The sequence below is a fragment of the Larus michahellis genome, chromosome W, assembly GCF_964199755.1.
Source record: "Larus michahellis chromosome W, bLarMic1.1, whole genome shotgun sequence".
Lineage (NCBI taxonomy): Eukaryota > Metazoa > Chordata > Aves > Charadriiformes > Laridae > Larus > Larus michahellis.
Window position 1 is genome coordinate 18,919,197 of NC_133929.1, and position 12,678 is coordinate 18,931,874.

Below are 12,678 nucleotides of genomic sequence, written 5' to 3' on the forward strand. Positions count from 1 at the left end.
TGATCATTTTTGTGGCCCTCCTCTGGATCCACTCTAACAGAACTGGATGCCCCAGAGCTGGATGCAGTACTCCAGGTGGGGTCTCACGAGAGCGGAATAGAGGGTCAGAATTGACCTGCTGGCCATGCTTCCTTGTATGCAGCCCAGGATGCGATTGGCTTTCTGGGCTGCGAGCGCACATTGCCAGCTCATGTCCAATTTTTCGTCCACCAGTATCCCCAAGGCCTTCTCCTCAGGGCTGCTCTCAATCCATTCATCCCCAGTCTATCTCATTATCTATGTCATTGATGAAGATATTAAATAGTATTGGTCCTCGTACGGACCCTTGAGAGATACCACTCATTATTGATCTCCATTTGGACATTGAGCCGTTGACCGTAACTCTTTGGACGTGGCCATCCAGCCAGTTCCTTATCCATCTAACGGTCCCTCCATCAAACCCATATCTCTCCAATTTAGCACCAAGAATGGTGTGGGGGACTGTATCAAAGGCCTTACAGAAGTCCAGGTAGATGACATCCGTAGCTCTTCCCTTGTCCACCGATGCAGTCACTCCATTGTAGAACGCCACTAGATTAGTCAGGCATGATTTGCCCTTGCTGAAGCCATGTTGGCTGTCTCTAATCACCTCCCTGTCTTCCATATGTTTTGACATATCTTCCAGAAGGATCTGTTCCATGATCTTTTAACTAGTGCATGACACAGGAAATAGGGGAATACAGTTTTCTAATGTAGAAAAGCTTGTCCTTTAATTCTTATTGTTTTCAGTGTGAAGATTCTGGACTTCCTTGTCATATTCAAGGCAGACTTAGCAATTCTTTGTATATCTAAGTTTTAATATAGATTTTTGGCATTTTGCAAAAAAATTATCCATTTAATTACATTGTTAACGTAATTTTAGCATATTTCTAGGTTGTCTTAACATTGAAACAATTATTTTAAAACCATGATCTAAAAGTCCTTCTTCACATTTTACAGAATTCATTTTCCCTCACTAAATTTTAGTATTTTCTAATAAAAGTAAATTCTCCTCCAAGAAATTGTACTGGCTCCTGCTGTCTTTTTCTACCATGATGATAAACTTTGACAAAACAGTTTTGGTTTTCCCCTCCATATTACCACATTCTTGGTGGTGGGGGTGTCAAATGAAAACAAGTGTATAGCCTCTACCCAATATACTCATACAATTCATATCACAATCAGTATTTACATTTCTGTAGTGAAGGAATACAAGAATCTGAAAAATATGCAAATTTGTGTTGGTTAGCAAGGCTGAGAAGCAAAAAGGATGCAGTATGTAAAGAAATTTAGCAGTATTAAAAAAATGCAAAACTATTTATACCAACTGAAGAAAAAACATGTTGTTTACATAACATTTCAAGAAAGACTAGCACTGTTTAAAAACAAACTGAATATTAAACTTTGAGCCTTTCTCCTTTATCTAAAAGTTATATTTAATGGCTTTACCACTATATTTGCAACCATCTTTTTATGCAAACATCTTCAGCTTTCTCTTATGGAAAATTCCTAACTACAGGATTTGCAAAGACAGAACAAAGCAAGAGGCAGAAGAATAAAACATATTAGAGACTAACAGATTGTTTTATTTCTTTTATGTCATCAAATATATCTTCAGAATTCTTATAATAAATTTATTCAGAATAATAGAAATATTTAAAAAGAAATATAAAGAATATTTTTTTTCAAAGTGCGTGCTGCTTTTTTCCCCCCTTCTCCTGCTCCTAAATTATTATATTGGGTACACAAATTATAGAAAAGTATTTTAAAATGTCAAACCCAGACTACTTAAGAATTATTTTATTATTATTTTTACATTTACATTAGGACCTGCAGAACAGGCAAATACGTTAAGCTGTGTTAACACAATACAGAACCTAGAAAAGAAATGCACTCTACAATATGTCATGACACTTAACCTGACAAAATATAGTGACAGAAGATGTAGATTACAAGCAACTAAAATGGAAAGATCAAAAGCAAAAAGTAGCAATAAATTAAAACAAACATTTAGAGGCAGACTAAACATGCAGAACAAGCAGGAGATTAGCTTTCATGAAAGAGACAACTTACATGGCTGTTGAGAAGAGAGCTTCTGTGAGTAGAAAGACCATCAGACTTTTGCAGTGTCTCAATCGCCATTTCAATCTGATAATAGATGTCATTAGAAAATGACTCAAGACAGGACAGTAAAAAACACTGATCAGAAAAATTCTGATAGATTTCCTTAAGTTCAACAGTAATATCTAGTTCAGTCATGGCTAAGGAATATTTTCTACTTAAAGGCCTCATCCTGAAGTCCCCATGAAGGCAAACCTCCCCAGTGAAGTTGGGGAGACATTTTGCTTGCATATATACTGCAGGATCCCACTTTCCAAGTCCAATTTACCTTCCTCCTTGCTCATAAAATAAGAGAAGTGGATTTATCAGTAAGCTACATTGCAAACAGTAAAAATTACTGAACAATCAATGTTTTCAATAAAAGAAAAAAAATCCCAGGATAAAATCCTAAGAATGGCCTCAAGGTTTCTTCCTCCAAGTATTTGAGAAAGACCTGTGCACGCTCTGAATGTGAATTAGAAAAAAAAATTCTGCTCTCTGCAACCACGGAGTAAAATCTCAATCATTCAGTAGGTTTTCTGCCATTAGTTTCATTGGACAGCATATCACCCCTACAGCCTGTCAGAGCATTCTTTGAATATTCAGAGCTCTCAAAGTAAATGAAAATTGGAAGTTTACACAGACAGCAAGATCCATCCTTAAAAAAAGAAAAAAAATCAGACGGCTTCAGAATAATACACTTAAAAGAAAAAGAATTATATACCACTAATTATACAGTAATATTACTCCTAATACAAATGTGTAAAGACAACCATACCCATTCCCATTCTTCCCCCACATATTAATACATCTTTTGATTAATTCTATAATGACAGCATTAAAAATAAATTTACAATCTAACTGTAGTTTAGCTGCAGAGCTAGAATAGCAAAAGCATTGAAAGTGAGAGAGACAATGGGATGTACAATAAAAGAAGGCATATAATTAGCCACATTAAATGGGAAAAACACAAAAGCAATGGAAAACCATTTGTACATTTAAAACCACTTATTCCCCCTGTAGACAGTTTTTAAATAAGTCTTCCTTCTCCTTCTTTAATTATTACAGTATTATCCAAAGAGTTTATGCTGGTAAATTACACTACTAAAATGAGTTCACTCAATATACAGCACAAAACTGGAAAAATATTTCAGATTATATTTCAATTAGTGCATAAATACAATATAATATAATACAGTCTCCTCAGAAAACAAGGATGGTCCAATCCAATGAGTAGAAAAGCAAGCATAGAATTAGTAGAAAGGCAAGCATAGAATTATAGAATCCAAACCTAAATTCTGTGACCACCAGGGATTTTCAAGAACAGATTACTATTTATCTGCAAATTAGCTTTATAAGAATTCAGATACCCAAATACCCAAGCATAAGCCTTAATAAAATCTGCCACTATATGTATTTCTCATCAAAGAGAATACACCAATTATCTACAGATATTCTGGACTGGCAATTATCAGAAACTTCTAGTTCATAGTCAGAGTTATTGTCACAATTTCTGGGACTTTCTTTTCTTTTAGAAAACAAGTAGCTTTATTCTATTCCTGTCCAACATGATTCTTCCACTACATTGTGTTGCCCTTGTTCTTGTGGGGGACTTCAACTTCCCAGATGTCTGCTGGAAATATAACACAGCAGAGAGGGAACAGTCCCGGAGGTTCCTGGAGTGTGTGGAAGACAACTTCCTAACACAGCTGGTGAAGGAACCAACTAGGGGAAGTGCCCTACTGGACCTACTGTTTGTTAACAGAGAAGGTCTTGTGGGGGATATAATGATTGGAGGTTGTCTTGGGCAGAGTGACCATGAAATGACAGAATTTTTGATTCTTGGTGAAGCAAGGCGGGGAGCCAGCAGAACTGCCACCTTAGATTTCTGAAGGGAAAACTTTGGCCTGCTTAGGAGCGTGGTTGAGAGTGTCCCTGGGGGACAGTCCTGAAGGGCAAAGGTGCCCAGGAAGGCTGGTCTTACTTCAAGGAGGAACTCTTAAAAGCTCAGGAGAAGGCCATCCCCAAGTCCCAAAAAACGAGCAGACAGGGAAGAAGACCAGCCTGGCTAAATAGAGAGCTTTGGATGGACCTCAGGAAAAAAAAGAAAGTTTATGATCTTTGGAAAAGGGGGTTGGTTACTTATGAAAAATACCAAGATGTAGTGAAGCTATGCAGGGCGAAAATTAGAAGGGCCAAAGCTCAATCTGAACTCATCTTGGCCACCACAGTTAAAGACAATAAGAAGAGTTTCTTTCAGTATATCAATAGAAAAAGGAAGACTAGGGAAAATGTAGGCCCACTAACGAATGAGACGGGTGCCCTAGTGGTGGAAGACACAGAGAAGGCAGAGCTACTGAATGCCTTCTTTTCTTCGGTCTTCACTGCTAAAGCTGCCTCTCACGAATCCCATACCCTGGAGGCAAGGGGGAAGGTCTGGAGAGAGGAAGAGTTTTCCCCAGTAGAGGAAGATCAGGTTAGAGACCACTTGGCCAAACTGGACATTCATAAGTCCATGGGCCCTGATGGGATGCACCCGCGAGTGCTGAGAGAGCTGGCAGATGTTATTGCTGGGCCACTCTCCATCATCTTTGAAAGGTCATGGAGGACAGGAGAGGTGCCTGAGGACTGGAGGAAGGCCAATATCACTCCAGTCTTCAAAAAGGGCAGGAAGGAGGACCCAGGGAACTACAGACCGGTTAGTCTCACTTCCGCCCCTGGGAAGGTAATGGAGCGACTCGTTCTGGATGTCATATCCAAGCACGTTCAGGAGCAGAAAGTTATTGGAAGTGGTCAACATGGATTTACCAAGGGTAAATCATGCTTGACCAATCTCATAGCCTTCTATGATGTTATAACTGGTTGGCTAGATGAGGGCAGAGCAGCAGATGTCATCTACCTTGACTTCAGCAAGGCTTTTGACACTGTCTCTCATAACATCCTCCTTAGGAAAGTGAAGAAGTGTGGACTAGTCGAGGGGACAGTGAGGTGGATTGAGAGCTGGCTGTGTGATAGAACTCAGAGGGTTGTGATTAAAGGAGCAGGGTCGAGTTGGAGGCCTGTAACCAGTGGTGTCCCCCAGGGGTCAATACTTGGACCAGTATTGTTTAACGTATTCATCAACGACCTGGACAAGGGGACAGAGTGTATCCTCAGCAAGTTCACTGATGATACCAAACTGGATGGGGTGGCTGACACCCCAGAGGGCCGTGCTGCCATCCAGCGTGACCTGGACAGGCTGGAGAGCTGGGCAGAGAAGAACCTAATGAGGTTCAACAAGGACAAGTGTAGGGTCCTGCACCTGGGGAGCAAGAATGTCAGGCACCAGTACAGGTTAGGGGTGGACCTGCTGGAAAGCAGCTCTGAAGAAAAGGATCTGGGGGTCTTGGTAGACAGTAAATTATCCATGAGCCAGCAATGTGCCCTTGTTGCCAAGAAGGCCAACAGAATTCTGGGCTGCATAGGGAAGACTGTGGCCAGTAGGTCGAAGGAGGTCATTCTCCCCCTCTACTCTGCACTGGTGAGGCCACAACTGGAATACTGCATCCAGTTTTGGGCTCCCCAGTTCAAGAGAGACAGGGAACTACTGGAGAGAGTCCAGCGTAGGGCAACTAAGATGATTGAGGGACTGGAGCATCTCCCTTATGAGGAAAGGCCGAGAGAGCTGGGACTCTTTAGCCTGGAGAAGAGAAGGCTGAGGGGGGACCATATATTAATATTTACAAGTATCTAAAGGGTGGGTTGAAGGAGGATGGTGCCAGACTCTTTTCAGTGGTTCCCAGTAACAGGATGAAGGGTAACGTGCACAAGTTGGAACATAGGAAGTTACGAACAAATATGAGGAAAAACTTCTTTACGGTGAAGGTGACAGAGCATTGGAACAGGCTGCCCAGGGAGGTTGTGGAGTCCCCTTCTCTGGAGACTTTCAAGACCCGCCTGGATGCAGTCCTGAGTAATGTGCTCTCTAGGCAATCCTGCTTTGGCAGGGGAGTTGGACTAGATGATCTCTAGAGGTCCCTTCCAGCTCTGAAAAATTCCGTGATTCCATGTGTCAAGTGACATTTAGTTCCATTGCAGACTTTGATGTGATAATATCAGGCATAAGCCAAGAGCAAGTGATGAGCAAGAGAGGTGAATGCTCTCCCATGTTAGGAACTACTTATATATTATTCAGTACTGGAAAATTCTGGCTGATCATAATTGTCTGCTTGTTCTGACATCTCTATGAAGTTAATATAAAGCAACAGGTAACAACTGAATTTTAATTCAAAGTTATAATTCACAACTAGATATTCATGGAAGTTGTATTTTTCAAAAGCTGTTAATTATTCATGACTGATTCACACAAGACAGTTTGAATTTTAGAGCTTTGAATTCTTCTGGCTAATTCTTATGCCACTTTCTGCATCCCTGTACATTGGCGAAGTGGTTTTCCATTTGTGCACAATGCATACATACTGTACAGTGGATCTGACAGATTTCATTCTCCCCTCAGTAGGATTTCATGTTGGCAACTAAAAGAGTGTTTGTAGGAGTAATAACATCTGTTTTAAATTTGAAAAATAAATTAAATACATTAGGAAATCAATCAATGAAAGAATTAAAAAAGAGAACAGATTTAACAGCTTGTTGATCTAATTTGATATTCAGGCAAGCCTCCAGGGTGCCTTCTCTATTTTTAGGCAGAAATTAAGCTCCCAAGACCTAATGAACTATTCAGATGTGCCACTGCTAATGGATACTTGACTACAGAGGTACTTCAAATGTAAGAATGTTTCCATTTTTTACTGTAAAGCTTTCTAAGCACCTCACAAAGGTTTCCATATTTCAGAAAGGAAGAGACAGTTAATGTCTCATAAACTGCAAGGGAATGCAGGCAACTGTTTGACAGCTCTAATACACATTGAACCACAAGAGCGATAGGTTTTATTAATCTGAAAAAAACTATTAAACTGGATTTTAATAGTCACACACATTGTTTCATCGTAATTAAGAGGCAACTTTTAAGATCAATGGAATATGAGCTAAAGCTGCAGTGGTTTTATGTTCTTTGGCAGCAGTGCAAAATTTTTCATCTCTAGTATTGTGTTTACAAAGGTCACTAAAAATGCTAAACTTCATGACCTTTAAAAACTCAGACCTTTGCCAAACAGTAAGAGATGTTCAGTGACCAATCTTTTCTGGGAAAGGGAGTCTAGATGGGATTATCTAGCACCCTGTCCAATCACATCTTGAAAACCTCCAGCAATGGGGATTCTACCATGTCCCTGGGGAGGTTGTTCCAGTGATTGATTGTTCTCACTGTAAAAAATTTCTTTCTTATGTTGAGATAAAACTTCTCCCAGTGCCACTTTTACCCATTGCACCTTGTCTTCTCCATGTGGCTCCTTGTGAAGAGAGAGCCTCCATCCTCTTTGCGCCTGCCCTTTAAGTACTGGAATACTGTGATGAGGTTCCCCGAGCCATCTCTTCTCCAGGAAGAAAAGATCTAACTCCTTCAGTCTTTCCTCATAGGGCAGGTTCTCCAGTCCTTTGATCATCTTTGTGGCCCTCCTTTGGGCCCTCTACAGTCTGTGTGTGTCTTTCTTGAATTGTGGAGACCAGAACTGGACACAGTATTGCAGGTGCAGCCTGACAAGGGCTGAGTAGAGTGGGATGATCATGTCTATCTCTGTGAGTAAAGCCACTGCGGATGCAGTCCAGGAACTGATTTGCCTTTGTTGCTGCAGTGGCACATTGCTGATTCATGTTCAGCTTGCTGTCCAGCAGCACCCCCAGATCCCTTTCAGCAAGGCTACTCCCCACCCACACAGATCCTAGCCTATAGTGGACTCTTCAGTTATGTCATCCCAGGTGCAGGAATTTACATGTCTTTTAAATTTCAAACTGGCAGTCTCTCTTCCCACACTAGTGGGTACTAGTGATTACTGTGTTTGCTGTTATAGCTTTTCCTTGTAACAATTGTTACTTTCTCATCCCCTTTTTATAAGCTAATCAAATAGTATTTTTACTGTAGTAATTCTCAATGAAAAAAAGAAGTCTTTCTTACAACTGTCTGATATTAGAAATATAAGCCTTTTTATAAAAGCATATGAGTATCTGATTAGTATGTAAGAAAATATACTTTAATATTACAAAAAAAATGTTTTAATACAGATTTTTTTTCTTGCTTCAGTGGAAAATACTATTAGGTCAAACTATTCAATCAGACAGAAAAGGTCAAATTTAAGAGGATACAGTATGCCAAAAATTAAAAGGTTAAGATCTCATCATACTAAGATCAACTTACTATATAATGCAACCATAGACTCTCCCATCTTAACATGATATTATAACATGATACATAATTCTGAATCTTACTCCACTGTTTGACAACACCTTGTCTACAGCAGTACTACAGGACTGAAGCCCTGCCTCCTGCTGCTCGTTCCAGCTACTACACTACCCTGTTGCTTCACTGAGAAAAGTTTTTGTGGCCTGTTCAACAAACCAATCCTTTAAAATCATAAATTAAGAGGGTTTTTTTTATATATGTGTGTGTATATATATAAAGAAACACTTCCCTGCTTTGGCAACAGCATAGCACTACAAACAGTTGAGGGGACAAGGCACTGGGGAATATACGTGAATGTATGTCACCAATATTGCCACTGAAGACAATATATCCATGGCCACAGATCCATAGACTGTAAAACCAGAGATCTTGGGTTGAAAATTGAATAGAGGACAATGAAAAAATTGTTAAAACGAACAGGTATTAACTTAGGCAACAAAAGGCCAGCTAAAGGAAGAAGATAGGACTAAAACAATATTTACTGTCCTTATGTGAGTCATAATTCAATAAAAGTTTTAAAAACAGGGAAAATATCCAGTAAGTTTGATTTGGGTTCAATTAATATCTTCCAAAATGACTGAGACTAGGAAAGAACAAGTATTACAGCAAGATGCATGGAGGTAGGTTTTTTTTCACATAATCAACAATAGATCCTACCAGTTCATCCTGGATGTCATCTCTAAGCATGTAGAAGAAAAGAAGGTCATCGGGAGTGGTCAGCATGGATTCACCAAGGGGAAATCATGCTTGACCAATCTGATAGCCTTCTACGATGGCATGACTGGCTGCGTGGATGGGGGGAGAGCAGTCGATGTTGTCTACCTTGACTTCAGCAAGGCTTTTGACACTGTCTCCATAGCATCCTCACAGGTAAGCTGGGGAAGTGTGGGTTAGATGAGCAGACAGTGAGGTGGATTGAGAACTGGCTGAATGGCAGAGCTCAGAGGGTTGCGATCAGTGGCGCAGAGTCTAGTTGGAGGCCTGTAACTAGCGGTGTTCCCCAGGGGTCAGTACTGGGTCCAGTCTTGTTCAACATATTCATCAGCGACCTGGATGAGGGGACAGAGTGTACCCTCAGCAAGTTTGCTGATGACACAAAGCTGGGAGGAGTAGCTGACACACCAGAAGGCTGTGCTGCCATACAGCGAGACCTAGACAGGCTAGAAAGTTGGGCGGAGAGGAACCTAATGAAATTCAACAAGGGCAAGTGTAGGGTGCTGCACCTGGGGAGGAATAACCCCATGCACCAGTACAGGTTGGGGGCTGACGTGCTGCAAAGCAGCTCTGCAGAGAGGGACCTTGGAGTCCTGGTGGACAACAAGTTGACCATGAGCCTGCAGTGTGCCCTTGTGTCCAGGAAGGCTAATGGCGTCCTGGGGTGCATTAAGAAGAGCGTGGCCAGCAGGTCAAGGGAGGTCATCCTCCCCCTCTACTCTGCCCTGGTGAGGCCACATCTGGAGTACTGCATCCAGTTCTGGGCCCCCCAGTTCAAGAAGGACAGGGAACTACTGGAGAGAGTCCAGCAGAGGGCTACAAAGATGATCAAGAGAATGGAGCACCTCTCTTATGAAGAAAGGCTGAGAGACCTAGGTCTGCTTAGCCTGGAGAAGAGATGGCTGAGAGGGGATCTCATCAATGCTTATAAATATCTAAAGGGTGGGTGTCAGGAGGATGGGGCCAGACTCTTTTCAGTGGTGCCCAGCGACAGGACAAGGGGCAACGAGCACAAGCTGGAACACAGGAAATTCCATCTCAACATGAGGAGGAACTTCTTTACTTTGAGGGTAACAGAGCACAGGAACAGGCTGCCCAGAGAGGTTGCGGAGTCTCCTTCTCTGAAGATATTCAAAACCCGCCTGGATGCATTCCTGTCCAGCCTGCTCTAGGTGACCCTGCTCTGGCAGGGGGGTTGGACTAGATGATCTCTAGAGGTCCCTTCCAACCTCTACCATTATGTGATTCTGTAATTTATAAAATTGTTGTAACTTTTTAAATCCTACAGTCAAAGCTGGATTTTTATTTAGATGCCATTCATTTTGTATACTGTGTATATTATAAAACTGTAAACATGACCCCAAAAAACATCAGCCAAGATGGTCCTATAAATGTTTTGTATTGATTTTAAATTCACTGAAACACTGGCTGAAGCTTGAAATTCTGAGCTCATTTGTATTTTAAGACATGCAGTTAGTACAGCAGAGTGAAATTTTAAATTGGACAACAATACATACAGTGTTATGATGAAGAAGTAATGAAACTAAAACAGAATTACAATTTGTGAAGGGATTTGTGAAAGGATTAAAAAAGTCAAAGGAACAGTAGTAATTTAACTCAATTCTTTCCAACTGTTAAACATTTGGGCCTCATTAAACAGTTAATCTTAAACTTTTCACTTAACTCAGGAACCTTATGTCATTCTTCAATTCATGTTCATAATGACTTGGATCATCACCCTGTAATGAGTTATAATCTTTTATTAGCTATCGAACATAGTGGATATGCTCTAGGTGAACCTGCTTTGGTAGGGGGGCTGGACTAGATGATTTCTGAAGGTCCCTTCCAACCCCTACAATTCTGTGATTCTGTGATTTTTCTTTCAGTAGTTTTGAAAATACCTCAAAACAGTTAAGAAACTTCCTAAAAATCAAATGGCACCAACATTTTGAACACTTAACAGCAACCAAGTCAGAACATCTATGGTATAAACTATGGCCATCATGCATTCTCCCTTGTTCTTCAGAGACAGCAAAAGCCTCTAAAACTTAATTTTAATATTCTAAAAGCTTTTCAAGTTATATACGATATTACTTGTTTTCACTGTTACTTAAGCTAATTTATTTTTTTTTATTATTCTTGGTATTTCAAAAGCTTTAAGAGCAGCTGTGAGAAATTCAGAGTTAACCTAGAGGGACTATAGTGCAGTCTAATGAAAACAAAACGATTTAAAAGAAAGGGAGGGGGGGAAAGGAGGAGAAAGGCTCCAGAACCTGTATGGTTATCTAGTAGTACCTTCTTTTCAGAGCCAGAATCGAGCCACCTTTTACATTGGAATAACATGCGTGCAGGCAAGATGGTTTGGAGAAATCTCCTTGGGTATACCTGATTGATTTTATTAAATTAGGGCATCACTGAATGCCTGCAATGGATGGTAAGTCAAGCATCTGCTACCAGCCCAGATGTTATATTTTTCTTAGAACCAGGCAATTTAATCAACAGCCCTATTTAATAGAGGGTACTTAGGGCAAATAGTTCAACAAGTGTATGCCAAGGGGGTGGAATACTGGAATTTCCCCCAAAAGGGGAAAGAAAAAACTAGATATTAGTAAGATAAGAACAAAGGCACGAGATCATTGTTGACAATAAAAATAGCGCTGGCCAGAGGAAATGGTACAAATGATGTCTGCAAGACAAATCTCACTTGAAGAGGTGGAGTCCAAGAGGTGGGTCTTAGAAACCCAAAAGATTGATGCAAATCCTAGAGAATGCCCTCATTCACTTCAGTTCGTTTCTCCCTCTCTTCAATAGGCTGCAACTAGGGAGGCATTGGGGAATATATGTGAATGTATGTCACCAATACTGCCACTGAAGACAATATAGCCATGGCCACAGATCCATAGATTTTAAAACCAGAGATCTTGATGATTCTTGTGATCAGCTTGTCTTATTTTTTAAATAATGTAGGTCAAGAAGTGTTCGTTACCACTAAAATTCACCATTAATTATTTCATCAATCTCATGAAGTATTACTGAACTAGAGCAGGTCTTTCAGAAAGACATCTGATCTATATTTAAAGTGATAAGTATTCACCGTATTCTAGTGTAACCTGTTCCAATGGTAATTATTTTCATTATTAAACATTTTGTACATTATTCCTTGTCTAAATTTTGATGAGTTGCATTTTGAGCTTTACCTGCTACTGAAATATCTCTTTACTATCAGAAAACTTTTTCCTCATGCAGGCGCCTAACCGTAGACAAAGCATCTCTTAACCTTCTCTAGCGTGTAAATAAAATAGGCTTAACTTGAAGACAGATTTTCCAGACAGTGAATCATTTGTCTTGCTCATTTTGAAAACTTCCACCTACTTCTGGGTTCTCTCTCATTCCAATGTATTTTATTTTTAAAAATCTCAAGCTTCCGGTAGGCTTGGGTCCTCAGTCTTTCAAAACGTTCTATGTGAAACAGGCCCCTGCATGCGCGGGAAGTGCCACCTACGTTAATGGCA

At 40.4% G+C, this 12,678-nt stretch overlaps 1 protein-coding gene across 4 annotated transcripts in view; it reads right to left on the reverse strand.

Moving 5' to 3' along the window:
- LOC141735524 (transcription factor RFX3-like) overlaps positions 1-12,678 on the reverse strand; it is a 231,237-nt gene that overhangs the window by 87,711 nt on the left and 130,848 nt on the right. For all 4 annotated transcript variants that reach the window (XR_012584768.1, XM_074568461.1, XM_074568462.1 and 1 more), the window contains exon 5: positions 2,092-2,166. Coding sequence is in view for 3 of the 4 variants with exons in the window: in XM_074568461.1 (XP_074424562.1) it covers positions 2,092-2,166 (75 nt within the window). In the remaining variant the exon portion in view is untranslated. The remainder of the gene's footprint in view (positions 1-2,091; positions 2,167-12,678) is intronic.